The 27,433-nt window shown below is 44.1% G+C and overlaps 3 protein-coding genes across 5 annotated transcripts in view; all 3 read left to right on the forward strand.

Moving 5' to 3' along the window:
* The window catches only part of LOC139927688 (adenylate cyclase type 6-like), a 30,440-nt gene extending 19,753 nt beyond the window's left edge, over nucleotides 1-10,687 (forward strand). The window contains exons 6-24 of the mRNA XM_071919925.2: nucleotides 605-716; nucleotides 1,028-1,155; nucleotides 1,419-1,577; nucleotides 1,765-1,906; nucleotides 2,123-2,251; nucleotides 3,451-3,479; nucleotides 3,740-3,887; nucleotides 4,020-4,117; nucleotides 4,273-4,360; nucleotides 4,504-4,620; nucleotides 4,797-4,946; nucleotides 5,170-5,345; nucleotides 5,586-5,618; nucleotides 5,710-5,739; nucleotides 5,843-5,975; nucleotides 6,126-6,389; nucleotides 6,651-6,855; nucleotides 7,438-7,562; nucleotides 8,567-10,687. Of these exons, the coding sequence (XP_071776026.1) occupies nucleotides 605-716; nucleotides 1,028-1,155; nucleotides 1,419-1,577; nucleotides 1,765-1,906; nucleotides 2,123-2,251; nucleotides 3,451-3,479; nucleotides 3,740-3,887; nucleotides 4,020-4,117; nucleotides 4,273-4,360; nucleotides 4,504-4,620; nucleotides 4,797-4,946; nucleotides 5,170-5,345; nucleotides 5,586-5,618; nucleotides 5,710-5,739; nucleotides 5,843-5,975; nucleotides 6,126-6,389; nucleotides 6,651-6,855; nucleotides 7,438-7,562; nucleotides 8,567-8,695 (2,395 nt within the window). The 3' untranslated portion in view covers nucleotides 8,696-10,687. The remainder of the gene's footprint in view (nucleotides 1-604; nucleotides 717-1,027; nucleotides 1,156-1,418; nucleotides 1,578-1,764; nucleotides 1,907-2,122; nucleotides 2,252-3,450; nucleotides 3,480-3,739; nucleotides 3,888-4,019; nucleotides 4,118-4,272; nucleotides 4,361-4,503; nucleotides 4,621-4,796; nucleotides 4,947-5,169; nucleotides 5,346-5,585; nucleotides 5,619-5,709; nucleotides 5,740-5,842; nucleotides 5,976-6,125; nucleotides 6,390-6,650; nucleotides 6,856-7,437; nucleotides 7,563-8,566) is intronic.
* Nucleotides 10,688-12,055: 1,368 nt separating this feature from the next.
* Nucleotides 12,056-21,945, forward strand: galnt6 (UDP-N-acetyl-alpha-D-galactosamine:polypeptide N-acetylgalactosaminyltransferase 6 (GalNAc-T6)). 3 transcript variants are annotated; one of them, XM_071919842.2, is made up of 11 exons: nucleotides 12,056-12,179; nucleotides 13,753-14,261; nucleotides 14,705-14,877; nucleotides 18,768-18,917; nucleotides 19,621-19,855; nucleotides 19,956-20,073; nucleotides 20,178-20,378; nucleotides 20,609-20,740; nucleotides 20,858-20,959; nucleotides 21,126-21,284; nucleotides 21,421-21,945. In XM_071919842.2, exons 2-11 carry the CDS (start codon nucleotides 13,780-13,782, stop codon nucleotides 21,532-21,534), a joined length of 1,866 nt encoding a protein of 621 aa, XP_071775943.1. In that variant the 5' UTR covers nucleotides 12,056-12,179; nucleotides 13,753-13,779; the 3' UTR covers nucleotides 21,535-21,945. The 3 variants fall into 3 exon arrangements, with proteins under 3 accessions (XP_071775943.1, XP_078144128.1, XP_078144129.1); XM_078288002.1 differs by lacking the exon at nucleotides 12,056-12,179 and adding an exon at nucleotides 13,155-13,352; XM_078288003.1 differs by lacking the exon at nucleotides 12,056-12,179 and adding an exon at nucleotides 13,557-13,574.
* Nucleotides 21,946-22,095: 150 nt separating this feature from the next.
* On the forward strand, nucleotides 22,096-27,352 carry LOC139927656 (glucose-6-phosphate 1-dehydrogenase-like). Its single transcript, XM_071919868.2, has 13 exons — nucleotides 22,096-22,585; nucleotides 22,709-22,876; nucleotides 23,738-23,775; nucleotides 23,937-24,045; nucleotides 24,205-24,422; nucleotides 24,542-24,700; nucleotides 25,103-25,228; nucleotides 25,344-25,437; nucleotides 25,579-25,765; nucleotides 25,927-26,162; nucleotides 26,636-26,712; nucleotides 26,811-26,903; nucleotides 27,037-27,352. Exons 2-13 carry the CDS (start codon nucleotides 22,760-22,762, stop codon nucleotides 27,125-27,127), a joined length of 1,545 nt encoding a protein of 514 aa, XP_071775969.1. The 5' UTR covers nucleotides 22,096-22,585; nucleotides 22,709-22,759; the 3' UTR covers nucleotides 27,128-27,352.
* The last annotated feature ends 81 nt before the right edge of the window (nucleotides 27,353-27,433 follow it).

A 27,433-nucleotide genomic window follows, 5' to 3' on the forward strand; every position in this document is an offset into this window, starting at 1 on the left:
ACCTGTCAGATGTGACCCAAATGTGTGTGGGAGACGCAGACAGGCTCTAATCATCTACTGGATGAAATTAAGGGACGGCTCTCTCCCAAGATCCGTCCTATCAGTGGATGTAATGAGGCTGAACATCACGGGGGCCAACAGTGCCATCTGTCTGCCTTCAGCGGGAACTCAGTCTCTGCGGTGTTGTTTATCCTTGTCTTTAATTACTATCAAAAGTTAGCAATGAAAGGCATGCAGACTCTCCCCTCCCTGCCATGGAGGGAGGGAGGGAGGAACAGAGGGAAGAGGGGTGGGGTGGGGGGGGTGGAGAGATGATTCTCAGAGGGAAGGGCTGGAGGAGGTGACCTACATTGGCCTAGATGATGAAAGCCAGAGCTGAACAAACGACTGTCTCGCTCCCTCCCTCGCTCACATGGCAGCTGGACAGTGAGGGAGGCGCTAGACCATGCTAACCAGCTCTGTGCTTATTGATTGATCTCTTTCTCTGTCTCTCTTGTCTTTCTTTTCCTGTCCGTCTGTTTCGGTTATCCTCATCCCTCTTTCTGCCCCCCCCCCCCCCCCCCCCCCCCCCCCCCCCGCCCCCCGCCCCCCACCTCTCCCTCAGTATACTTTTTGCAGACATCGAGGGCTTCACCAGCCTGGCGTCTCAGTGCACGGCCCAGGAGCTGGTCATGACGCTGAACGAGCTGTTCGCTCGCTTCGACAAGCTGGCCTCGGTGAGCGCCGGCACCTCCCAACGCCATTTTCACAGCACAACTTTGAACCACTGCTGTTTATGTAACTGTACAATGTATAGTCTACATCACTGTTAGCATGATGTACCTAACATGATGCACCTGGGGGAGCGTTACTTAAGCATTGTGTAACAAGTCAATTAGTCTGTGCCGAGACTAATGGGTCGTAGTAGAGTCTGAATTATACAGAACAAGCTGTACATTTGACATGAACATGGTGTATATTTGCTTTAATTAGGAGCCTAACACTTTACACGTGTGTGTGTGTGTGTGTGTGTGTCCTTGCTGTGCAGGAGAACCATTGCCTGCGTATTAAGATCCTCGGGGACTGTTACTACTGCGTATCAGGCCTGCCTGAGCCCCGCGCTGACCACGCCCACTGCTGTGTGGAAATGGGAGTAGACATGATTGAGGCCATCTCGTGAGTCAAACACACACACACACACACACACACACTCACACACACACACACACACTCAAAACAAGCACACACGCCCATACAGTCATACAGTAATTCTCCAGTGAAGGACGACTTAAGATTTCATGCCATGTTTATGTTACACAGGGTCTGCAAGAGACGCTGTGCAGCTGAAGGTGACACTGGTTTTCTGACTGTGTGTGTGTGTGTGTGTGTGTGTGTGTGTGCCTGCGTCTGTGTGTGCCTTTCCATTTCTGCGTCTGCAGGCTGGTGAGAGAGGTGACGGGCGTCAATGTCAACATGCGGGTGGGCATCCACAGCGGGCGCGTCCACTGTGGGGTGCTGGGCCTGCGCAAGTGGCAGTTTGACGTGTGGTCCAACGACGTGACGCTAGCCAACCACATGGAGGCAGGGGGGAAGGCAGGGTAAGCCCCGCCCACCCCACCTGCCAGTCTATACTACCATAGGCTCCCATTTTGTTTAACTCAAACCATCCAGCTTCACATTGATTCCACTTTTACTGTAGCTGTCATACTGAAATACTGTGTGTGTGTGTTTTTGTGTTTGTGTGTGTGTGTATGTGTGTGTGTGTGTGTGTGTGTGTGTGTGTAGGCGTATCCACATCACCAAAGCCACACTACAGTATCTGAATGGGGACTATGAGGTGGAGCCGGGCTCTGGAGGGGACAGAAATGCCTACCTGAAGGAGAACAACATTGAAACCTTCTTGGTGCTGGGCTGCAGCCAGAAGAGGGTCAGTACACACACACACACACACACACACACACACAGGTGGGCCTATTCAGAGGCTCACACCAGCACCAAATTTTACACAAACATAATATAATGGCTACTAAAGCATAGCTTGTCACCAGAGATAGGCTCTGCTCGGCATAGAAGACCTTTTTTGGCAATGTACGTATCTACTCTAACATCTAATCTGGTGGCTCTGGGGTTTCTCCACATGTAGAAAGAGGAGAAAGCCATGATGGCCAAGATGCAGCGGGCACGTGCGAACTCTGCCGAGGGCCTGATGCCACGCTGGGTGCCCGACAGATCCTTCGCCAGAACCAAGGAGTCTAAAGTCTTCAGGCAGATGGTGAGACACACACAGGGAGCGCTTACAGTAGCTGAGCTCTCTGCACCCTCTCCCCTTGTCTGTATCCCACCTCCCGTAGCTTCCTCTGCTCGCTCTGTAATGCTCCCATCTTGAGCATCCTTTCTAACTCTCTCCTTACACTAGCTCTTTATTTTTTCTCTTACATGGTCATTCTAGGGCCGCAGGAGTATCACCAGGGCAGTATTTGTTGTCAGGAACTGAAGCTTATTCTGCTGTTGCAGTCAGTGTAAATGAGTGTGATGTAAATGCACAGTAGGTCCAACATCCACCAATAATAAGTTCTTCCCAACTTAACTTCTTAGAAAATCTCTATCTTATTTCTCTGTGTAAAAGAGAATAGACAGAAAGAAGTTAGTATCTTTCAAAGGGGTTAAAGATGCCTAATGTTATTTCAGAATCTCTTTAATGTAGAGTTGAGTGGGGTGGATTCTCTGTAACATGGTGAATTCATGCTGCCTGGACACATGTGCCTGCAACAAATGTGTGTGGTATGGTACCAGCCTGCAGGAGACAATGGAAACGTGAGATAAAGTATTGATCTGTTCCCATCAAACAAGCAGGAGTTACAACAGGGCTTATCTGCGACAATGGACAGCTCCCAGGGATTCCCAGAGCATCACTTATACTGAGGCTGATCTGGCGAGGCTTGCTGTCTCTCTCTCTCTCTCTCTCTCTCTCTCTCTCTCTCTCTCTCTTTCCTCTTTCTCTCTCTCTCACTCCCTCTCTCTCTCTCTTCTCCTGCTCTTCCTCTGTCTCTATATATCTTGATAGCACTCACTCTGTCTTTCTCTCTCTCTCTCTCTCTCTCTTACTCTCCCTGTACAACTCTCATTTCCTTTCATTTTCCATCATTCCTTCCCTCTCCTCTCTTCCTCTTTTTGTTCTCTCCATCTCAGAGGGTTTGTGCCCTAGGGGCAAAGAGGGTGTAATTTGAAGCCTCCAAGCATTAATTAAAACATCAGTCTGGCTCTCAGGGATTAGCTGTGCAGATGTCTGAGTCTCTGTCTATTTTTCGGTTTTACTCTGGCTACATGATAATCTCTCCCTTTTCTCTCCTTCACTCTCCTCCTCCTACTCTCTCCTTCCTGTTCTCTTTCTCTCTCTCACAAACTTGCTGTTTCTCTCTCCCTCTCACTCACTCTCTCTCTCCCTTTCTTTCTCCATTTTTGTCTTCCCAGGGCATCGATGAAGCATCCAGCAAAGACAAGTGAGTGTTTTGGCCCCTGTTCTTGTTACTGGGTTGCTGTGTGGAGTCACAGGCGCTGACTGGCAGACTGTCACTATAGCGCTCTAACTTTAGAGCCCACTGTTGGTTTTATAGAGTCAGATCCAACCCAGCACTAATACCCTATTAGCTCTGAGTCATCCTGCCTGTCACAGCATAGGCCAGCTCCCTCACACACAAACACAGACACACACACACACACACACAAACCACAGTGACCTATTGTTCTGTCTACCTCATAGCCGCTGCGCCCAGGAGGCCTTGAACCCTGAGGATGAGGTGGATGAGTTTCTTGGACGCGCCATCGACGCCCGCAGCATCGACCAGCTGAGGAAAGACCACGTCAAAAAGTTCCTGCTCACCTTCCAGACCTCGACCCTCGAGAAAAAGGTTAGGATTTGACGGGAATTTGTTTTAAATTCACCAAAATTGCCTGTCAAATGTGCTTTATATGGTTTTGATGATTTACTGTTACTGTGCTGCTAAAGTGCAACTTACTTCTTGTCAATTTTCTATTTTCAGTACTCCAAAAAGGTGGATGATCGTTTTGGGGGCTATGTGGCCTGTGCACTCCTTGTTTTCTGCTTCATCTGTTTTATTCAGATTATCATCTTTCCACAGTAAGTAGTTCTTTCCAGTAGATTTCCCTCTGTGCTCAAATGTTTTTTTTTCCCGGTTTTACTGAATTATGAGCAGGAAATATGCTCTTTATTAGTTTATGAAGAGTTAATGACAGTTACACATCCTAATAAGCTTGATTCTTTTCTTCCCCCAGCACGACACTCATGCTGGGCCTTTACATCAGCATCTTCATCATCCTCGCCAACATCCTCTTCATCTGTGCCATCTACTCCTGCATCAAAGTAAGGAACAAAATCCTCTAACACTCTCGCAATCTTTTCTGCAGATGTATTGAGATATGAGTCATTATCCCATGTCTACAGTCAGCATCACTAATGGTGTTAACTGTCTCTGTCTGATCGTCTCCTTGCTGTCTGTATCCAAGCTCTTCCCAGCTGCCTTGCAGACGGTAACCAAGAAAATAGTCCAGTCTCGCGCAAACAGCACACTGGTGGGAGTCCTCACCATCCTCCTCCTCTTCATCTCTGCCTTTGTCAACATGGTAGGGACTAAAGCTTCCCCTCGCTCCTTAACTCTTATCATGCAACAGCCGTGACGCTTAACATATTGGTATTAGCTTTAGAATTGTAGTGCGGTATTTGTGAGACAAAAAAGATGGCGCCTGATTGCTTATGTATCGCCTGTTTATTCACTGACTGCTTCCTCCTCTCCTGCCAGTTTACCTGCAGCACAGAGAAGCTGAAAGTGTGTGTGTACAATGAGCTGAACACATCAGCGACTATGTGCCTGCTGCACAACCTGACCAAGACAGCAGAGGACGGTTTGACCCTGTGTCCCAGCCAGGCCACGCCCTGCCATTTCCCTGAGGTCAGCCCCAAAGCTTTTTTAGCATGTGTGTCTACTTGTGTGCGTGCGTATGTGTTCACGTGACATGCACGGGTTGCGCGCCTGCCCGCTTGTTTGCCCTCGTTTGTGTCTGTGCATGTGTAGGTGTGTGTTTCTCTGTGTGCATAAAAAAGTATGTTTGAGTGTTTACCTAACCTTCACCCTTCATTCCTCCTCCTCCCTCCCTGTCTCCCCTCTGCTGCAGTATTTCTGCTACAGCGTACTGCTGACCCTGCTGGCCTGCTCCGTGTTCCTCCACATCAGCAGCATAGGGAAGCTGGCTCTGATGCTGCTCATCCAGCTCACCTTCCTCCTGCTGGTGGAGTGGCCTCAGGTGGTTCTGTTTGACAACGCAGACCTGCTGGTCATGGCCAACACCCTGTAAGTTGCCTGCTAGGATTGTGCACACACACACACACACACACACACACTCACTCTTGCCCAATTTGAAAATGTTTTTTGTCCTGTTTCAGTCTGAATAGTTTGGATCCTATGTCACAATACTGTGGTTTGGGCTGTACATGGCCTACTTACTCATGATAAGGTCTTTGGATTGTAGAAGACCTACTTTTTCATGGTAAAGTCCTATTTTTTGAATATGTTGTTCTCATTTTTCCTCAGGCCATTAAGAGCTGCTAATGATTCCTTACAATGGTAAGTTGTATTATTTCGTTTTTTACAGTAAATGCATTATTTCAGTATGACTCATGTTGTTCATAGACATGATTTTCTATTGTTTTTCCAGGCCTAATCTCAATGGAACAACAGAGCAGTGGTAAGTAGCTTTTGCCTGTTCTCTAAGAGTTTGTATTTCTCTAGTTTCCTTTCTATGCCCATACAAGAAACTGACTCTTGCGTCTCCCTCTTTCCCTCCTCAGCCAGGACGATGTGACCAAAGTGCCCCTAAAGGTCATGACCCCTGTCATCCTCACAGTGTTTGTCCTGGCTCTCTACTTGCACGCTCAGCAGGTGGAGTCCACTGCACGCCTTGATTTCCTCTGGAAGCTGCAGGTAGATGAAAGATCATAGGAGATTAATGGGGAAAGCTGAAGCTACTAATACTGTATAGCACAACAACAGTAACAACTGTTAATGCTTCAGGGCTTCAGTCAGCAGACAGCTAGACTAATCAGCCACCTCTCTCTCTCCGTCCCTCCTCAGGCCACAGAGGAGAAGGAGGAGATGGAGGAGTTGCAGGCCTACAACCGGCGTTTGCTCCACAACATCCTGCCCAAGGATGTGGCCGCCCACTTCCTGGCACGTGAGCGGCGGAATGACGAGTTGTACTACCAGTCGTGTGAGTGTGTTGCTGTCATGTTTGCCTCCATCAGCAACTTCTCTGAGTTTTATGTGGAGCTGGAGGCAAACAACGAGGGAGTGGAGTGTCTCAGGCTGCTCAATGAGATCATCGCCGATTTTGACGAGGTGAGAAGAGGGGAAAATATGAGGGGAGGAGATGAATGAAAATTAAATTGAGAATCATAGAAAGCATTTACTGGCAGAGGTGGATAAGGTGGGGCACAATGTAAAAATGGCAATTAGTTAGTTGCTGTATAGCCTGCAATCAGTCTAACCTGTTTGTGTTCTGCCACTTCTAAGAACACGCTGTTGACCTGGAGATTAACTGCTATTGCTGTTTGTCTCGTTCTCAATATTTCTTATGCAATGTTGCTCGCTCGTCTCTAGATCATCAGTGAGGAGCGGTTCCGTCAGCTGGAGAAGATAAAGACCATTGGCTCCACCTACATGGCGGCCTCCGGCCTCAATGACTCCACCTACGACAGGGAGGGCCGCTCGCACATCCTGGCCCTGGCCGACTACGCCATGCGGCTGAGGGAGCAGATGAAGTACATCAACGAGCACTCCTTCAACAACTTCCAGATGAAGATAGGTAAGTGGGGGAGATAGTGGAGAGTGGTATTTGTTTGTTTGTTTATTTGATAATCAAAAATAATGCCCAGCCATGAGTCATGCATTCATTAAAATCATCGAGGATAACACAAAGTTTCCAAAACTTATTTCCAATGTAGTCCTCTTTTAAAAGAAAGAAAGAAAACATGTCATTGGCTGGCCGAGAGACATAGAACATACCATAAAAAAACACAGATAAATAATTATATAAAAAACAGGCATATAAAATGAGCTTGTTAATTTCAATTTTCAACACAAACATCAACTAAAAATTTTAATACTTCCCATGAGTGACATTAAATGAGTGGTTCACTCTGCAATATTACTCAACATAAACCTTTTTACTTCCATCTTAAAAGACCTTAAACTGAGAGTCTGTTTGATTTGCAAGTCCAGCTTGTTCCATTCTGGAGGGATGGAAGTATTGAATCTGTTAAACACTGCTTTGCATTGCCATTTTTTTTGGCGAGGAATCCTTTTCTTTTGTCGACTCGCTCAGGATCAGTGTTATGATCGAGTTAATATGGTGTAATGCAGCCAAGTGACAGTGATTTGTTCTCAGGGCTGAACATGGGGCCGGTGGTAGCAGGAGTGATTGGAGCCAGGAAACCCCAGTATGATATTTGGGGGAACACGGTGAACGTGGCCAGCCGGATGGACAGCACAGGAGTACCAGACTACATCCAGGTACCGCGCATTGACTCGTCTAGCTCAATAACGCTTCAACAGTTTGTTACTTTGTTAAGAAAGTGCTTTTCAAATATAGTTGTTGTTGTTCATGGGCAGCAGTGTGGCTTAGTGAGTAACGAGACAAGGTTCAAGCATCTGCTCTCTGACGTGTCCTTGAGTGTGTCATGTGTAGCTCACATGATGCTCTGATGAAAATTAGACATTCCCTGCAGAGATCATTCATCTATCACATGATTATTATTATTATTATCGAGAGCACAATCTGTAGCACAGTGTACACAAATAGCATGTTTCTCAGAGAAGCAGTGCTGATATATGACCATGGACAAGATTCCCACAGTCATCTCATTCATGTAGGTCTCCACACCCATTTTGAGATGCGTGATAAATACCAGCCCAGCTAAGTATTCTGGTGAGATTTTCTGTCCTGAAATCAAATGGCTGAATTGGTTGCTGAGAAGATCACAGTCAGAACAATGCTGCCACCTGTTGTGCATTATGTGTTACTGCAAATCAAAATGGCCTCAGCAGCAATACACAATATGTAGATCTATACTGAACAAAAATGCAACATGTACAGTTTTGGTCCCATGTTTCATTAGCTAAAATAAAATATACCATCCACGGAAAGCGTATTTCTCTCAAATCTTGTCAACAAATTTGTTTACATCCCTGTTAGAGAGCATTTCTGCTTTGCCAAGAATTTCTTTCACTCAAATGATTCTCTGATATAAACTGTAATTAAGTAAAATCTTTTAAATTGCTGCATGTTGCATTTATATTTTTGTTCAGTCGCCTACTTTGCTCAACGGTAGCACTATACGAGATGCACTAGCTCTATAAATCTCTCATCCATATTTGATTTTCCAGTTTTTTATGTAATGCCTTCGTCAAAATCCCTCAGGAGAATGTCCATCTTTCAGCTGGGACCGACAGTGTTTCTCATGGGAAGGGTTGAGTGTCTCGCAGGCTGGGTATCAAGTGTCCCTGTCCTCTCCTAGGTGACCACAGACCTGTACCATGTGCTGGCGAGCAGGGGCTACCAGCTGGACTGTCGAGGCGTCGTCAAGGTGAAGGGGAAGGGGGAGATGACCACTTACTTCCTCACGAGCGGTCCCCAGGGCAGTTAACGGCAGACCGGCCCACCGACCGACCGACCGACCGCAGCGCGACTCCCACTGCACTGACAAGACGGAGACCGGAGAGAGACAGAGTGGTCGGCTCGGCGATGAGCACCGGAGCACGGTGCGAACACACTGGGGACAGAAGACGGCCAGGAGAGAGACTCGCCCGGCCTGTCCGTGCGCTCAGACGCACACATGTAGGACGCTGTTCTTATTTGAAGGCTTTTCCCCCCCAAGCTGCTTGAGAGATCATGGAAGCCCAGTTGCCTTAGGAAGGAAGTGGCTATGCTTATGTTTGTGAGCAATGGTACTTCATCCGGAGTCATTATTTATTTTCGTGCGGATGGATTTTTGTGATGACCTTGTACAAAAAAAAACAAAAAACAAAAAAACAAACAAACAAAACTATATTACATAAAAGAAAAATATGCAAGGATACCATGATGGATGAAAATGACCAAAGAACAAATGTTTGATATGAAACACACACACGTGTCTAGCGGTTCTGCTCGAAAACGTCTGCAGAACCGAACAGTAATCTTGAGTAATTTATTCGTCTTTTTGACAACAAAGGCCACGGTAACGTCACTGTCGCTGATAGGGACGAACACTTCTTCTGTTGTGGACTTGATGTATTCATGAAGGAGAACACACACACATGCGCGCACACACACACACACACACACACACACACAGACGACACACACAGCAACCTTGGCTTGGATTTCTGTGTTCTCATCAGGGCCTTCATTGTCTCTTTCAGGCGGTGATTAGCCGCAGTCTGGACACGAGGCTGCGTGTGCTTCACTGAAATGTATGATTGATTATTTCCCTGTAATGTATTTTTGGTTCAGGCCAAAACAAGAATAATGAGATGAAGGAAAAGCAGTTGCATTAGTACCACGGTACTGAAGGGAGATTGTTTTATATAATTGTTTGTGTGTGTGTGTGTGTGTGTGAGAGAGAGAGAGAGAGAGAGAGTGTGTGTGTGTGTGTATGGGTGTATGGGTGTGAGCACACGTAACTGAATGCTGTTCTTTATCTATAAAGGGGCATAACTTTTCACTGTGAGGTTTTTATGATACTGTATGACAAATGCTTTCTTGCCAAACTGGTTGCTGCAAGGCATGTTTTATATTATACTTTGGAGTTGTGTGTCCATTCCTGATTTATTGTGTCAGTTGATCATTTGAAAAGAATTATGTCTACTACGCCTTTTATTGGACTGTGATTCTGACTGATTTCATTCCAACCTAAACGAGCAAAAGCCTGAACTTTTATTTTGGATTGTGTTACAAAGTGTGAACGTAAACTGGTTTCCCTGACAGTACAGATTTATTTACTGGCTCTGGGATAAACTGTATGTAGGAGTTCTCTGTCTGTTCACAAGTATTGCCTTGAGATTATGCAGTTCCAAGGTCCAGGTGCTTAATGGACCAATACCCACAACTGTACACAACAGTATTTGACAGTATCTGGCTGTATTTGGCACATGGAGGCTTGTCACCCCCCAAATTAGTCTCTCGAGACAATAATCAAATGAATGTAACCGAATAATGAATATCTTTGCCCATGATGACACTACTACTGAAGAAAACCACTCGTTCTATTGCCAATGGCACTGAGGGAGGAGATGAATCGTTGTACTACATGAAGTAGAGGTCAAATAGTGATTTGGCTTCAGGTTTGCTGAGAAGCGGAGGTGTGTTTTACATTTCGATGAGCTTCAACCCTCGTTTTGACACTATGAAGAGATGACGGAGCTTGGTGTTAATATGCTCCTTTTAGGCTCAGTCTGAGCCTAAAACGCCGCCTCATACACAAGAGGCCCTCACTTCTACTTGCCCCTTACTGTCTTTAAAATGAAAGGTCAACAAAATACTGTTGCATTTTCCTTTAAAAAAAAGTGTCAGAGTTTAAGAAACAGTGCAATGATTGATTTGATTGATTTTCCCTTGGATAAGAAATCAATAAATGGCTGTTTTGCATTAATTGTGATGATTTAGTTTGTTATTTTTGTTGGTGCTTTCCTAGATCTCTATAATGGTGGAATGTCTTATTGATGTGAAGTGCAGCACAATAAACCATGACAGAGTTATTAAAGAAAGGAACTAGGCCATCACCTACCTCCAATTTGTCTTTATTAATCTCTAAGAGATTGTTTTTGTTTACACGTGAATGTATTGCTGACATAAACTAGGTACAGATATAAAATTATATTAAAATAAATAAAAATAACACACAAATAAAATAAAAAATGATATATAATATGTTATTATTTTCCCTGTGACCCTGAATGAAAATGAAGTATTGTTATAAGTAGTAGTAGTATTATTGAATAGGCTATTGATTTGTCAGTACTTACATTAAATTGGCTCTGGAGGGCAGTGAAACTTTGACTTCTCTCTTAACAATGGCCTGAAAATCAGGAATATTTAAATGTCTATTCAGGCTAATTATTTTCAGTCATTCTTTCCCATTTAAACGCGTGCCTTAACAAATTGTCGCACAGCATAGCCTGCTTAATGGCTTCATAATGTATGTGTGTGGTTTTAATTTAGATCTCAGGTCAATCAACAGCCTGCAATCAAGATTTCTCCCAGTGACAGTAACCTGAGAAACCGCAGAGCCGGAGCGTCTCCTTCTCCTTTTCTGAATAAATCAGTCTACGGTTTCAAGAGGGTGATACAGGAGAGAGTATTTAATTGCTTGCACATGAATAATGAATTTCTGTTGAGGTAATGGGTAGCTATGTTCACTTACAGCACTCTATGCTGAACATTAATTAAACTATATGAAATCCTCTCATAATCCCCGACGACAAAGCACTAATATTCCTATAATATTCCTATAGGAACTTGTAGTGCGTCTGTGATACTCACTAGTGAGTTTATAGTGACCTTATTATACTTGATGGTATTTTCCTGAGGTATTTTCCTGTGGTATTACTATAGGATTTTTGTGTTAGGGTTAGGCTATTTTTTATTTATTTTTTTTTACCTCTAGTAGGCCTAGTTGCATGATATTTGTCCAGTATGCTTCTAAAATGTATTATAGGATTACTATAGTTATTTCTCGGGGTGGCCAAATGATGATTAAACTCAAAAAGAGTCATAGCCTATTCTTTACGCACTGGCAGAGATTGAACGATACTTCAGTACAGGAGGTAAAACTGTTTGTACTTTGACTTTAAAGTGTGCTGTGTTTTCAATGTAACATTTAAAGATGCTGCTCAGAAAAAGCTCACTTTAGGACCCAGCCACGCCACCAGGGGCTCCAGCTAATCATTTCAACGAATGGCACCTGTTACGTTCAAAGGAAAAGCCGGGAGGCTGCGCGGAACTGAACTGCTGTATCCTTTTTCGCGCAAACTGCAGCCCGACTACTTGAGGATACCGGTACTTGGATAGTTTCCACACTGTCAAATAAACACCAAAGCACTGGAAGAGGCGCAGGCAACTCTAACTTCAAATTTGCGACCGGGTTTTAGGTAAGTCACAAGAGTAAGGATACTTCATTTGTCGAGCCTCGCTGTCATTTTGTAATGTCGCCTGTCAGGTCTAATTCATCTGTAATATGTAAATGCTCGAGTCACTGAAAGAGATAAGAATGGCATCTAATTGTGTTGCAATGGGCTTTATTTCTCCGTCTGATAATCCTAAAGTATTCAACATTTGTTTGAATGTTTTGGGTTCACTGAATGGTTAAGCGTGATAACTTCCTAATATTTTTGGCAAGCATTTCTTCCTCTTTCATTTTGCCACAAGACATGACGTTCATCTGAGAAAACGGTTTTGTCAGGACTGAGCATCTTAGTAGAGCCATTTATTTACCACATATTGCCTAGTTGTACTGCAAGTAGCCTACATATTTTTGTATATATTTATAATTATTAGAAAGATGATGATCTTGGCAAGCATCCGTGTCCTATACCTTTAAAAACTGTAAAACTGACATGGGACATATCTAGGCTGTAACATCTATGTAGACTATGTAGTTGATCATTTGATTATAGTAGTTGATAATTTGATTATAGACATCTATGTAGACTAGTCTTTTCAGATTGACAGTTGCGTTTAACAAAAGTCAAAATAATTTTGACTTTGACATGCCAAATCATTACATTTTGAACTATTATGTATGGGTGCATATTTTCCTCTATTCTTCCTGTATGCACTGTGATGACACCAAAGTGGACAAACTGGTTGCCCAGTAGAGGCAAATGTCACTGCAAAGTGGACTGCCATTGTCTCTCTCTCTGGAATCACAAAAGTGTGTCTTCTTGAATCAATTATGAAGGAGGCCAGCTTGAGACTACAGTAAATTAATTATGACCAAGTAAGAGTGAGTTTCTCAACAGTGATCACCTGTTCTCCTGTTTCTTATACTGCACCAGGAAATGGCTTGTGCCAGGGCTTAGTGAGGTCCTGGTCATGTTCAACGTATACCACAGCCTACTTCCTTGAGCAGGTGACAGCTGATGATAGCTGGTGATGTGTCTGCGTGGACACGTAGGAGAGCAGGTGCTTGGGCAAGGCGTCATGCGTCACTCATTAACCGGTGTGGGAGTTGCGGGTTGAGCCAGCAGCGCAGGCCCACCTGGTGCCACGTGGGTCCTGGAGGGCTGTGGCCAGAGGAGGTGGATTCAGCTGTTTACTGAGAGGTGTGCCCTGTTTGTTCTCTGTCTCCTTCTCCCTGCTGCTCTCACCTGTCCTGTGGGACTGCATTCTAAAGAGACGGAGAGGGAGGAGCGAGGGAGGAGTGTTGGCTAGATTACTGGCTGCTATGACACTTGCTGGAGACTCACAAACGGGTTTAAAAGGATTTCTCTCAAGCTTGCATATTTTACTGCAGGAATTACTGAGTATTTAGCAAGTACAGGCAGGTAAGGGTTACAGTGGATTGGGTTTTCAATGAAAACAGATTCCAGAGATACTTGAATGTCTGGTTACAAAAGTATGTTTCAAGCTTGATTAAAGCCCTCAGGTAAACTGCACAAATGGCTTGGGGCCAGGCTCTTGAGAATCGATTTATATTTTGCTCTGTTGTGTCTTATCTAACAGCCTTGAGTGCGACGCCCATTCAGAAACATGCGTCTGTTCCTGCGCCGGCGCATGTCCCCGCTGAAGCTGGTGCTCCTTGCGGGGACTCTGTTCATGGTGGTGCTGGTGGTTCTCCAGTGGGACGTGGGCTCTACGCCCGCTCGGGACCCCTGGTTTCAGGAGCTGGTGGACAAGAAGGACCAGGTGATGGTCATGGTCCGGGACGCCGTCAACAACATGGGCTTCCAGATCGGGGCTCCGCAGCCTCCGCCTGCAGAGGAGCAGCCCACCCAGGACGTCCGCTGCCCCTCGGGATTCTACAGCCAGGCCGAGCTCAAACCTTTCCTGGAGAGACCGCCGCAGGACCCCCGCAGCCCGGGGGCCGACGGCAAGGCGTTTCAGAAAGACCACATGACCCCGGAGGAGGAGAAGGAGAAGGAGGAGGGCATGACCAGGCACTGCTTCAACCAGTTTGCCAGTGACCACATCTCGCTTAGCCGTAGTCTTGGGGATGACACCAGGCCTCCAGAGTAAGAGCAAGTTCCCAGAATAATGGGACTAAGTCTGATGAATCACTATTTAAACCCTAAATGAGCTTACATGCACACACAGTATGCCAGAATACAGAATATTCTGAATATCACCACAGAAACTGAGTATAACAACAGCACATGTGTGTATACACGTGTCAGTAGCGTGCATAATATGGGACATGAGCTTATCTGTGTTGTTTTTTCACAGCATCTGAAAATGTCATTGTGTCTTGATAGGTCTTGAGTACTTTGTTTTGCAGAAAACTTTGTAATGGCTTTTCTTCAGATGATTGTTTACTTCTGTATGCCTAGGGCTGTGCTTTATTTGTCTAAAGTGTGAGTGAACAGACCTTGAAAGTGTGCAAACAAGCTCTCTCTCTCTCTCTCTCTCTCTCTCTCTATCTCGCTCTCTGTATTTTGACGTCGCTCACCTTTGCCAGGTGTGTGGACAGGAAGTTTCGTCGCTGCCCCCCTCTGCCCACCACCAGTGTTATTATCGTCTTCCACAACGAGGCCTGGTCGACCCTCCTCAGGACGGTCTACAGCGTCCTGCACACCTCTCCTGCTGCCCTGCTCACAGAGATCATCCTGGTGGATGACGCCAGTATTGCAGGTGCGAAACATACAGTATACACACACACACTGATGGCAAAACATACTCAAAACACTGACTCAGACGACAACATATGGGATCTCATTTACACATCATGCCATTATTACTGAGCTGGGCGACAGTAAGAACGTCTGGGAGTTCAGCTTTATTTTGTATTTATTTATGCTATTATTTAACCAGGCAAGTTCATGAGGAACAAATTGTTAAGTACAGTGACGGCTCTGCCAAGAGGTTTAAAAGCCTCTTGAGGGGCTTATTGCTTAAAAATGATAAATAGAGGACACAAGGAAAATGCACACACATGAAAACTTCAGGTTTGCTATTGTGGTAGCAGGTATTGGGTAGGGGAAAATATCAGCAATGGAGTACATAAATTAAGTTAAAGTGCTTAAATTCATAGTCTTTAACAAGGCATTCCAAACTGTAATTATTGCAATTGCAATGCAATTAACCCAGAATGGTGTTGACTTGGGGCATTTCTAACAGGATACAGCTGGCAAATGGGGTATTAGAAATGGCAGATGAGGTTTGTAATGGGCTAGTGAAGCAAGAGGAGGCAACAGAGCAGATAGTGTCATAAAGTATGACCCTGTGAATTTTGCCATCCATAGATATGCAAAAAGGCTGGCTTACTGTGAAAGACAAATTGCAGTGATGTTGTCAGGAGCACTGCTAGCAATCCTGACGACGGAGTGGGAGAAAACATCTAGCCACTCAAGGACACTTCTACCTGATTATCTGCAAACAGCATCACCATGATGAAGCACAGAGTGAATCAACGTCTAGATCAGGGAGAGTTTGGCAGAAGAGAAAGAACGGTTGCGAAACCACGCCTCGACTTATGAGTGCAGTTTGTAATATGTTTTCTAAAGGACAGGGTGTACCACAATCCAACATGCTAAGTTCTGGCATAAGGAAACTATCTGTATGTACACACGTTAGTCAGTTCTATGAAGAAGTGCTGATGTCATTGAGTATCTTAAAACACCAAATTGGAATTGATTTGGCTATATACATTTTAGATATAATCAAATAGATTCTTGAAGAATTTGACTTTAAGGAGGACAAAATAATGTTTTCAACTTTCATAATCCATTTTAACTCAAATATCACCAATATTAACACACCGTTTACAGCCTGAAAGTAAATTTAAAGCATGTTTAGCTGTCACATACTGTCAGTCCTTGCATCAAAAGTCTGTCAACTTGAGTGAAGACGATATTTTCCATGCAGTGACTCAAAGCATGAGGCCAGCAGTGGGGTGATAGTGTTTCAGTGGGAGATGCCATAATAAAAGTACAAAAGGGGACTTTAACAGTTACAGTCAGTGCCAGAACAACAACCTGATTGCATTCCAGAGAAAAGACCATGCACATTAATGTGTCAGTTGTCTTAGTTACAAGCTTTTCTAACACCAGAAACAGTTTGTATCAGCCTGATCAAGGAGGTATAGAAATGATAAAAGCCATGTACACTACTACATGTAGGCTAATGTAGAATACTTAAACATTAGCCAAACTGTTTAAGTTCAACTTTAGCTTCTGTGAACAGTGTTGCATGATCTCACTGATGCTCCTGTGCTTGAATGATCCTCTGTGTCACTTTAAAACTGAGGATCTTTTGTTTTTATAGAGGCAGTTATGGTACATTAGTCAAATGAGGATGTGCAGTTGCCATCAACTGTATTTGTGCATTACTACTGTGATACTTCTCCTTTTGCTGCCATTTTTAAAACAGCACCAGGCGCTCTGTCATAACGTTCAGACATGTGGTTGGTAGGTGCACAAACATGGCGTGCGCTGTGGTCAGAAATGTTCTCAAAAAGGAAGTCATGACCCAGTTTTATCTAGTTGTGTTGCCTCTTCATTGTCATTTTGTGTCAGGGGTCTCACAATATAATAAAAGTGTGTGTGTATACACATTTATTCTCATTTTATTGGGTATATGCAGCTCAGGTCAAGTTTTAACTGTAATCAGTTATACTTTGCATGGCCCAATTTCATTTTCAGTGTAATAACTGTTTTAAAGTACATATGCAGGAATGCTACTTCCAAATAGAAATGATTCATAGTTCATCAAGATCTCTGTATCATAGGGAAACCACACTTAATGTGTCACCATCTACTGTCACAGGGACTTAAATTGGAGAGAGGAGAGGAATCACATCTATGCAAGTCCTTCATAAACCCCAAAATGTAGATATTTTTTTAATTGTTGTGGCAGCAGGTTGTGTAGTAGGTAGGGAGACCATTCTTCATCTGAAGGATTTGGGTTTCAGCCCCCATGTCAGCAAGGATCTGACTTGCTGAAGTGTCTTTGAGAATGACACTAAATCCCTCCCAGCTCCAGCTTCAGTGTCATTAGTCATTTAACAGGCTGTCCTTGACTTTCCCTCTGTTCTTGATACGTAGTACCGCTGGCCGCTTGCAGAGCAGGGGGGCGGAGTCAGAGGGGGAGCAGAGTATTTGAAACGGAACGCACTTTGAGCAGGCCTGATGATTAATAATTACACAGAGCAATAAGTAATAAAATATTGCAGATGAGTTAATCTCATGAATAAGTCTAATCCTTGTTCCGCCATGGTGAGTTGTACACAGGAAATCGACAAACGATCACAATGCATTCTGGGCAAGAGTTGCTCCTGAAGTCTACATTGTTGCTGACGCGCTCCCTCTGCCTTTGAATGGTCAATCATAGAAAGTTCACTCGAGTTATCACAATAACGGAACGGCACTTAAGATGGCAGCGGGATACCCCCGAGGGGAAGTGCTGATGGGAAGTCAATGAGGGCGAGTTAACATGACTAATGAAACTGGGACACTGAATCCCTACCAGCTCCAGGGGTTCTGAAGCTGACATGACCTCTGACCTCTCTGTGGAGAGGGGCAAGCAAAAAGAGGATTTCCCTACAGGGATCAATAAAGGATCACATAAATTCTTCACTGCATTGTGAATAATAGTCTTCATTTGGAAAAATGTTTTTATTTGTAGTGAAATTACAAAAAGAAAAGTAGGTAGACCTCTATTGAGGACAGAATTGGCCATAATTAGAAATGAATAAATAAATCTATGAATAAATACAAAAGTAAGCAAATGTATAAAATAATATACAGAGAAATCTATCAATAAATCAATGAAAAAATAAAAGTAAACATAATTCAATAAATAAATGCGTAATCAAGAAAAGAATCCTTAATATATTTCCCTACTTTCACTATTTGTTTATTCCTGTATTTCCTGCTGTATAATAGGCTTTTAGGATTAGAGTGTCCGACACTCTAATCAAACTAGGAGTTCACTGACTCTACAAGGAAAAGCAGGTAATCAGGGGAAGCATTGTTGTCCTCTGCAGTGAAAGCCAAATCTCTTAATTCTCTGGATATTGCAGCGTTAATCATCACAGCAGTTGGCCTGGCCAGTCTTCTTGGCAGCGGCCATCTTGTAGCCCAGTTGTGAAGTTAAGTCAACGATGTGGCGGGACTTTATTGCAGACAAAGTTGTTTTGTTGTCAGCAAAGTAAGGCAAATCCAGTCCAAAAAATGTGTGCATTTTTTCCAAAGGTTCCGTGCATTTTATTTTTTAACATGTATTTTTGTATTTATTAATAGATTTATTTATTTCGATTCGGTCCTCTATAGGCTTCTACAGCAAAATAAATCTGCACATATCAACAATAATTCAAAAGGCAGATTTGTTTTCATATGAAGAAATGGGATATGTTAACACACTGTCATCCGGCAAACTATTCCAAAGTCTAGGGGCCACAACTGAATGAAACTGTCCTCCACCTGCGCAGGGAAAACTTCTTACCATAAATTACCACAGTTGCTTGTGTGTAGTTCATATTCTCAGCCTTCCTTCATACCAGCAATGGTGTTTTATCCCCTCAGAGCACCTGAAGAGCCGCCTGGAGGAATACGTGCGTCAGCTGAAGATCGTCCGTGTGGTGAGGCAGCCGGAGAGGAAGGGCCTCATCACCGCCCGGCTGCTGGGGGCCAGCATGGCCCAGGGTGAAGTGCTCACCTTCCTGGATGCACACTGTGAGCAAACCATGCAGTACACACACACACACAATGACAAACCAACCAACCAGCCAATTTTAAGCAGCTTTGTGTAGCTCAATGGGTGATTTACACTTCCAGGGTTAGGGGGATTGATTGCCATTAGCCACTCAAACTAAAGAGGTCCACACTCTTACAGTATTGTAAGGCGCTTTGGAGTAAAGCATCCACCAAAAGAGTATAATTTTATATTTCCTGTTATTTTAACAATAGGTTTCCCCCCATTTGAACGATTTGTTGCCTAAAGACATTTCTCTCTGTCTCCAGCTACCTTGCTCTCTCTCTTTCTGCTGCTTTTCTTTTTTTCCCCCTCTTTGTTTTTTTTACACCTGTGGTTTCAGGTGTTCTGTAGATTGTCAATTTCACTTAAATCCAGTTCAACAATTCTACCTGCTCAGACATATTTTAGGACTTTGATCTCATGCCACACATCATTGGAGATACTGATACAAAAAATAATTACCAGTATGTTCATGAGAATAATCTCTGTAAAGCAGGGAGCTGGCTTTGCTCCTATGGGGAAACTGGGAGTTGGGTACAGTTATTTTTGGACTCTTCATCGCCACCATCTCTACACCTGAAACTGACTGTTGGCTCTAAATTCATGTTTGTGTCAACGGGGTTGAAGGGAAATTGGTCTGTCAGGATATGAAGTGATTCCTCTCCCTCCTCCCCTCTCTAGGTGAGTGTTTCCACGGCTGGCTGGAGCCCCTGTTGGCCCGTATTGTGGAGGAGCCCACTGCTGTGGTCAGCCCAGAGATCACCACCATTGACCTCAACAACTTTCAGTTCAATAAGCCGGTGGTCAGCGCTCACGCCTTCAACCGGGGCAACTTTGACTGGAGCCTGACCTTCGGCTGGGAGGCCATCCCCGAGGAAGCGAGGAAGAAACGCAAAGATGAAACTTACCCCGTAAAGTAAGAAGGGCTAATCATGTTGGGTTTGCTTAGAAAATCATTTTGAGTCATTTTAATGTTTGAATATTTTGCATGTGCGAATGAAAATTTCTGTTTTCAGAACTCCCACCTTTGCTGGCGGTCTCTTCTCAATCTCTAAGACGTACTTTGAACACATTGGAACCTACGACGACAAGATGGAGATCTGGGGCGGTGAGAATGTGGAGATGTCATTCAGGGTCAGTGTCATCATCTCTGCTCCCACAGTCCCATAATGCTACTTGATGAATCCCCCGCTCATTTTCAAGTCTGAATTGTTATCCGTGTCAAATGCGATGCACAGGTATGGCAGTGCGGGGGTCAGCTGGAGATCATTCCTTGTTCTGTGGTGGGCCACGTCTTCCGCACCAAGAGCCCCCACACCTTCCCCAAAGGCACGGAGGTCATCACCCGCAACCAGGTGCGCCTGGCCGAGGTCTGGATGGACGACTACAAGAAGATCTTCTACCGCCGCAACAAGAATGCTGCAAATATGGCCAGTCAGGTCAGTGGCCTAAGACGAAAAGGGAAGCGAAATTGAAACGAGTATATACTGAGAATGGAGGAACAATGTTAAAAGCTCAAATTAATTCCCATCCACCACATTTGGGGATGTTTGGATAAATAGCCCTGACAGCAAAGGATCCTTGATATCATTATGTAATGGTTTGCTCTATAGTAGGGTTAGGGTTAGTCACAGTTTCTCAGAACTTAAAGTCCCCTTCACTGTTACAGAACCAGTATGGGGACATTTCTGATCGTGTGAAACTGAGAGAGAGGCTGCACTGCAAAAACTTCACCTGGTACCTCAACACAGTCTACCCAGAGGTCTTTGTCCCGGACTTGTCCCCGGAAAAATTCGGAGCAGTAAGTCATGTTTCTCTTTGTCTGTATTCATATTTGCCTTGAGATATCTATAATATGCAAGCAGACCATGTAACTGTAGCTGTATTTTACCGTTATTGTGTGTCTGTGTGTGCACAGATAAAGAATTCGGCATCTCAAACCTGCCTGGATGTAGGAGAGAACAACCAGGGAGGCAAACCAGTCATCATGTACCCGTGTCACAACATGGGAGGCAACCAGGTACAATACCTCTGTCTCACATTTTTGACCTCTGTCTCACATATTATAGATATTGACCTCCTTTTTATGGATTTTGTCTGTGAAATTAAGAATTAAGACTCATTTGAAGGTAACTGGATGCTCTCTGGGACAGTTGGGTCTCTGATCACATGATTGTCTCCTCTAGTACTTTGAATACACGTCTCATAAGGAGCTGCGTCACAACATTGGGAAGCAGCTGTGTCTCCAGGCTGTGCCGCAGCCAGAGCAGGTGAAGATCGACCTGTGCCAGCTGAAGGGAAAGGGCACCAGTTTGGCACCGCAACAGGAGTGGGTCTTTACAGAGGTGAGGAACATTGGGATATGGATTTCCTGCTTTTAACCAGTCTATTTTGAACAGCAAACTATGAATTTTATATTTTGATATATTTATTTTGGCTAGTGTGATGATTCATCCTTTTTTTTCGGGTGTTGCCCTCCAGGAACATCTCCTGAAGAATCCGAGCAGTGGGAAATGTTTACAGCTGAGCAGCGGCCACCTTCAGATGGACCACTGTAACGCTGCTAACCTCAACCAGCACTGGAGCTTCAGCTGACCCCCCTGTCTGCCCAGTTCACCTATGGCACACTGTGTCCCCTTCCTCAGACTCAGCGCCTAGGAGCCAGCTCTACATTCATCTGACCGGACTGCATTTTGTGGAGCTTGGGGCTTTTGGCCAAGCTGAGAGGACAGTTAAAGATGGAGGACTAAGTAAAGACATTCCCATCTGTGTGGAGCAGCTCAGGCTGACCTGACTGGTTTTAAATCTATTTATGATGGAAACTCAGGAAAGACAGGTGGAGGTGGTTGTGGTTCTTGATGCACTCCAGCTTTTGAAAATCACTGTTTAGTGACTTCTCTGACAATGAATGTTGAAATCTGTGCTGCAGTGACAATGCAAGTGTCTTGCCAAAGGGAAAGATGTTATTATTTTTTTTTTTTTTTAAATAAAATCTCTACACTGTCATGTCAACTAAATTATCATTTATAGAAAACTGCCATTTTTAAATGTTTCCACCATCAGTATCTAGAACCGCATTTCTGAAATAATCAGACAGTGAAATGAGTTTGATTGTTTAGTACGCATGTGTACTAACCTCTGTAGCATTTCTTTGATGTTTTAGCCAGGTAATGGTAAGTAATTATTTACCAACTGCCAACAGTATATTCAAAACAATACAGCTATGAAAATAAGTTTTAAAGCCAGCTTGACATCCAGTTGCCTGCGTGAAACATAATGCGTCAGCCACTTTATAACCCTGAGATAATGGACACGCCAGAGGTTATGTACTGATAAGAGCTCTTTATTCAATAATAATCCATGAGAGTTTCTCAAAGGAGCTAGTTAATGTTTGCCATATCTGCACAATGTTTATCCAAGGAGTGGTTTAGAAGCAGGAAGCATTCCTTCAAGTGATTTTAGCCTCATCTGAAAAGGCCTGAGAGCTGTGAGGTAGGATCCTCTCCAAGCTGCCGAACCTGATCTGATGGAATATGGAGGTGTGATTTTTTGTGTGGAGTTGTCCCATACCCCAGACCTCCCTGATCGCGGGGACAGAAGAGCAGACACTTTGCACGACACATGGCATTAAGTATCACAATGAGTGGTAAGTCGGCACCAAGACATTATTCCTTTGCAACAATAGGTGGCAGCAATAACTCGCTGTGTTTTTCTGCAAGGCAATGATGACTGTTGAAATTTCCACATGCCGTGTGTCATGGGGCCATAGGAACAGGAGACTGTTTGTCTAGGGACAGTTTTAGACGAGACAGCCCAGAAGATGAGCACTGAACCTTTGACTCGCTCTGAGGTGTTTGGACAGCTTAGGAGGGAGCTGTATGGAGACGAGCCATCCAGTCATACTGACACACACATCTTCATCATCCTGGGAGCTTCTGTGAGTAAAACTTATGTACAACTTCTTGCAATATGACATGAATGACAGTTCTGTTCCCTGGGGTTTTTTAAATTATAACTGTGTAACACTTGCAATTTCCCCATAATGCAGTTTTACTAAAACCTGTGCAAATCATTCTATAAAAACTTATCCTATAAGTTTTATTATGGAAACTGTCTTGTTTATTTTTTTTGGCCTGCTCAGTCCCTTAGGAGATCAGTGCCTCCACTTAGACTTCCATCTGCTCTAAATTCAAAACATTGGTTAAAAAGACTGTTTGAGGGGAGGGGATGGGAGAGACAGGGGCTCAACAGAGTTTACACAAAGCCTCAAAGGGTAACAATTCAGTAGGGAATATTGCAGTGTGGTAACAATCGAGGATGAGAGAGGGGGGAGAATGGAGCACATGTTGACTGAAATGTGCTGCATCTACTTTTTCCATTGTCAAGTGCTGAAAGAAAGGGATAATTTTGGGGCAGCTAAACATTTTGTCAGACTGTTCTTGGCCATAAGCCCAAAACAAATCTGGTTATTTTTATAAGCTGTTCATCCCTATGTTGTTCCATCTTCTTTTTTTCTTCAATACCAGTAATTTAGTTCCTGGTTATAGAAGTTCCAGAGTCGTTTCAACACACAGTAGGTGTGTTGAAAGTTCTTTGTTACTCTGGGTGGCGTTTTATCTCGCATTACTCAATGCTCAATAGTCAATACATCCCCTCCCTTCACCCTACATCACTGTTACCTCTCATTTTTAAAGTTTACTCACTCTTTGGACTCTGTTCCTAGGTGGCGTGACAGTCACAGTGATTACCAGGCGGGGTTGATAAGCAGATCTGCTTTTTACTTTTATTATTCCTACAGGGAGATCTTGCAAAAAAGAAGATCTACCCCACATTATGGTGAGTAACGATTTTTTCGTAAAAGACAAAAATATCAGAGCTGCTTCAAAGTTGTATTTTGTCATTCCATGTTTCGTTTAACCATAATATGTAGGGGTTTGACCCTTGAACCAGCGTTCTGCATCAGTGCTTTTGACTGACTGCCTCTGTCTCTTCTCTAGGTGGTTGTTTAGAGATGGCCTGCTCCCAGAGGAGAGCTACTTTGTGGGTTTTGCCCGCTCTAACCTGACCATAGAGGACATCAAGACAGCATGTCTGCCTCATATGAAGGTAGTACACCGAAGAATGTTTGTTCAGACACAGAGTTGGCTATCTGAGTAGATACAGAGACAGTAGGGGGGTTTAGTTGATTATGCTGATAGAATTTGTTTGACCGTTTGGAGTGTGTGGTCATACATATTACATGGGTTTCTTGGGGCTTTCTCTCAGGTTACTGATGAGGAGAGTGAGAGCCTCTCAGCCTTCTTCAGTAAGAACTCCTACCTGAGCGGCAGGTATGATGAGGGAAGCTCTTTCTCCAAGCTCAATGCCCACCTGTCGTCTCTGCCTGGTGGGGCTGATGCCAACCGGCTCTTCTACTTGGCTCTGCCACCCAGCGTCTACCACCATGTCAGCACAAACATCAGAGCCCATTCCATGAGCTCCAAGTCAGTGTCGCTCACACACACACACACACAATATACTTACATCAAGTCCACCTTATACAAACATAAGACTTATTTGCTGTTTGATCGTGATTCTAATCAGCCATGTGTCTTTATAACAGAGGCTGGAACAGACTAATTGTTGAGAAGCCGTTTGGCCGTGACCTGCAGAGCTCACAGGAGCTGTCGGCCCACCTGTCCTCCCTGTTCACAGAGGACCAGATCTACCGCATAGACCACTACCTGGGCAAGGAGATGGTCCAGAACCTCATGGTGCTCAGGTACTGGACTCGTTTTAGTCTCATGAGTAACTAGCTCCATACACATATTGCTGTTGTCGTGTGAAAACCATGTAACTCCAATTTTGGTGATTTTCATGTTTCCACTTCAGTTGAAGGATTATGCTCCTTAGAGGGTTTAGAAAATTCTCCGACCTCTTGAGCTTGTGAAACCAAAAGAAAATCAACAGGATAAAGTCAAAAAAGCTAAAACAAGGCTGTTTTTCTTCGTTCCTGAAAAGTTGACATTTTGGAGATACAGGGTTTTCACCTGACAGCAACAAGCGCTGTATCACTGGTGTAGACCCCAAAGTTATGTACCCATCCTCCTCAATCTGCTCTTGCTTCCTATGTTGCTGGCATTGAATGGTTTTATATTGGTGGTGCGTGTTCTCTCGTTCCCAGGTTTGGAAATCGCATCTTTGGCCCTATATGGAACAGGAACAGCGTGGCCTGTGTGGTCCTCACCTTCAAGGAGCCATTTGGCACTCAGGGCCGCGGAGGGTACTTTGATGACTTTGGCATCATTCGGTAAGAGAGAGCTCCATTAAGCCGACTCAATGAGGAAACGATGGATGAATGAAATGATCTTGTTACAGTATTAATGTTTACTTGCCTTGATTCTGGTTCTTTCTTCCTAATGCAGTGATGTCATGCAGAACCATCTCCTCCAGATGCTCTCTTTGGTTGCCATGGAGAAACCTGCTTCCACCAGCTCAGATGATGTGAGAGACGAGAAGGTATGACCAATGACAGGACAGTAGAAAACAGTAGACCATTTTTGCATATTTTATGTCTAGACTACAATGGCAAGAGCATTTTTTTGTAGAGCACCCATGTCATTGTTGTCCTATTGTCCTGTGTTTTGCTATGTGCTGTAGGTGAAGGTGTTGAAGTGTATAGCTCCTGTTCCAATGTCGGATGTGGTGCTCGGTCAGTATGTGGGGGATCCTGAGGGGGAGGGGCACGCCAAGCTAGGTTACCTAGACGACCCCACCGTACCCAAAGGCTCCTGCACCCCAACTTTTGCCACCGCAGTGCTCTATGTTCAGAACGAGAGGTGGGATGGTGAGGCAAAACATCTTTTTGTTTCTCACTCTTTTCTCTTTCTTGATATTACATTCTGACTTTTCCGGTCTGTATGCTTCACCTTTGTATGTTTTTCTCTAACTTCTTTCTCTCATGCTTCTTTCCATGTTTGTCATCGCACCATCCCATCCACTAATCAGGAGTTCCTTTCATCCTGCGCTGTGGCAAGGCTCTGAACGAGCGGAAGGCCGAAGTGCGTCTGCAGTTCACCGACGTGCCGGGAGACATCTTCGGCGAGCGCTGCCAGAGGAACGAGCTGGTGGTGCGGGTGCAGCCGGATGAGGCCATCTACCTGAAGATGATGACCAAGAGGCCAGGGGTTTACTTCAGCCCCGAGGAGACCGAGCTGGACCTCACCTACAGGAGCAGATACAAGGTACCGCAGGCTCACACACCTGAAGAAATGTCCATCTCAACAAGTCATGTTGGTCTGAAAATCTTATTTTTCTTAATGCAAGTGAAAAAAATCTGCAAATGGTGAGAAATAAATTCACTTGTTTCCACTTCTTGAAAGTTCACTTGTTTCCACATCTTGAAATAATGAAGATCACTGCATTAGTATCAAGATAATGTCACTTGATTCAAGAATATTCCTGAAACAAGTCAATTTGCAACGTGGAATTATCTCAACCCACTGGTCGATTTTTCCACTGGTTTAAAAAAAAAAAAAGATTTTAGGAGATGGATAAATGACTTAAGATTGACATTTTTTTCAGTACATTAAGGTGGGCACACACTATGTCTCATATGGATGGATCATGAAACACGGGTCAAGGACCCTAGCATTAACACGGATGTAATGTATAATCTCTGCTGCAATAACAGCATGGCTGACATCTCATCCCCCAGAACGTGACGCTCCCAGATGCGTATGAGAGACTGATACTGGACGTCTTCTGTGGCAGTCAGATGCACTTTGTCCGCAGGTTGGTGTTACCATTCACTATAATCCTTCATTCTCTATGTATTTTGTCATAATGCAGTATTTGTATTTTGACCTGAATTTCTCCTCTCCCTGTCCCAGTGATGAGTTGCAGCAGGCCTGGAGGATCCTCACCCCCCTCCTGCACCACATAGAGGGAGAGAAGACTCGTCCTATCCCGTACACATATGGAAGGTAATTGGTTATGTGGTCCTTTGAGACACAGCATTAAACACACAGCAGTTGAATGATTACATGATGCTTATCAAATTTTCCCTATTGCCTAACAGTGTTTCTTCCTGTCTTCTCTCTTTTCTGCTGCTGTCAGTCGTGGTCCAAACGAAGCAGATGAGCTTGTGAAGAGGGTTGGATTCCGCTATGAGGGAACGTACAAGTGGGTGAAGCCCCACACTGCATGATGTGCACATACACACTAGAGTGGGCATGTTTACAATGAATAAAGTTCACTGCAATGCTTCACTGCTGTACCACTGTTTGATTTCCAGTGCATGGGGGGAAAAAAGACCACTGCTTTTTTTTTTTTTTACCCTAATCATAAAATGTGAAGAATGAATGTGGAAATAAAAATACTTTAAGCAGCTTGATTTTATAAAAGTGTTCATCTGTAAATTTGAAATTTCTAAATAAATAAGTACTTAACAATTCACTGATATGGTGCCTGCACTCCTTTTTCTTTTTTTTTACAGCAGTCAACACCTGTGGTT

This window comes from Centroberyx gerrardi, chromosome 14 (genome assembly GCF_048128805.1).
Source record: "Centroberyx gerrardi isolate f3 chromosome 14, fCenGer3.hap1.cur.20231027, whole genome shotgun sequence".
NCBI classification, from domain to species: domain Eukaryota; kingdom Metazoa; phylum Chordata; class Actinopteri; order Beryciformes; family Berycidae; genus Centroberyx; species Centroberyx gerrardi.

What these genes read in the sequence shown, in the direction of transcription:
- galnt6 (XM_071919842.2), top strand. Translation starts at nt 13,780, where the DNA reads ATGCGTCTGTTCCTGCGCCGGCGCATGTCCCCGCTGAAGCTGGTGCTC. An exon ending in GGATGACGCCAGTATTGCAG is followed by an intron (nt 14,878 to 18,767) that starts GTGCGAAACATA and finishes TTATCCCCTCAG; the next exon opens with AGCACCTGAAGAGCCGCCTG. An exon ending in AGGAGTGGGTCTTTACAGAG is followed by an intron (nt 21,285 to 21,420) that starts GTGAGGAACATT and finishes GTTGCCCTCCAG; the next exon opens with GAACATCTCCTGAAGAATCC.
- LOC139927656 (XM_071919868.2), top strand. Translation starts at nt 22,760, where the DNA reads ATGAGCACTGAACCTTTGACTCGCTCTGAGGTGTTTGGACAGCTTAGG. An exon ending in AAGATCTACCCCACATTATG is followed by an intron (nt 23,776 to 23,936) that starts GTGAGTAACGAT and finishes TCTCTTCTCTAG; the next exon opens with GTGGTTGTTTAGAGATGGCC. An exon ending in ATCCCGTACACATATGGAAG is followed by an intron (nt 26,904 to 27,036) that starts GTAATTGGTTAT and finishes TGCTGCTGTCAG; the next exon opens with TCGTGGTCCAAACGAAGCAG.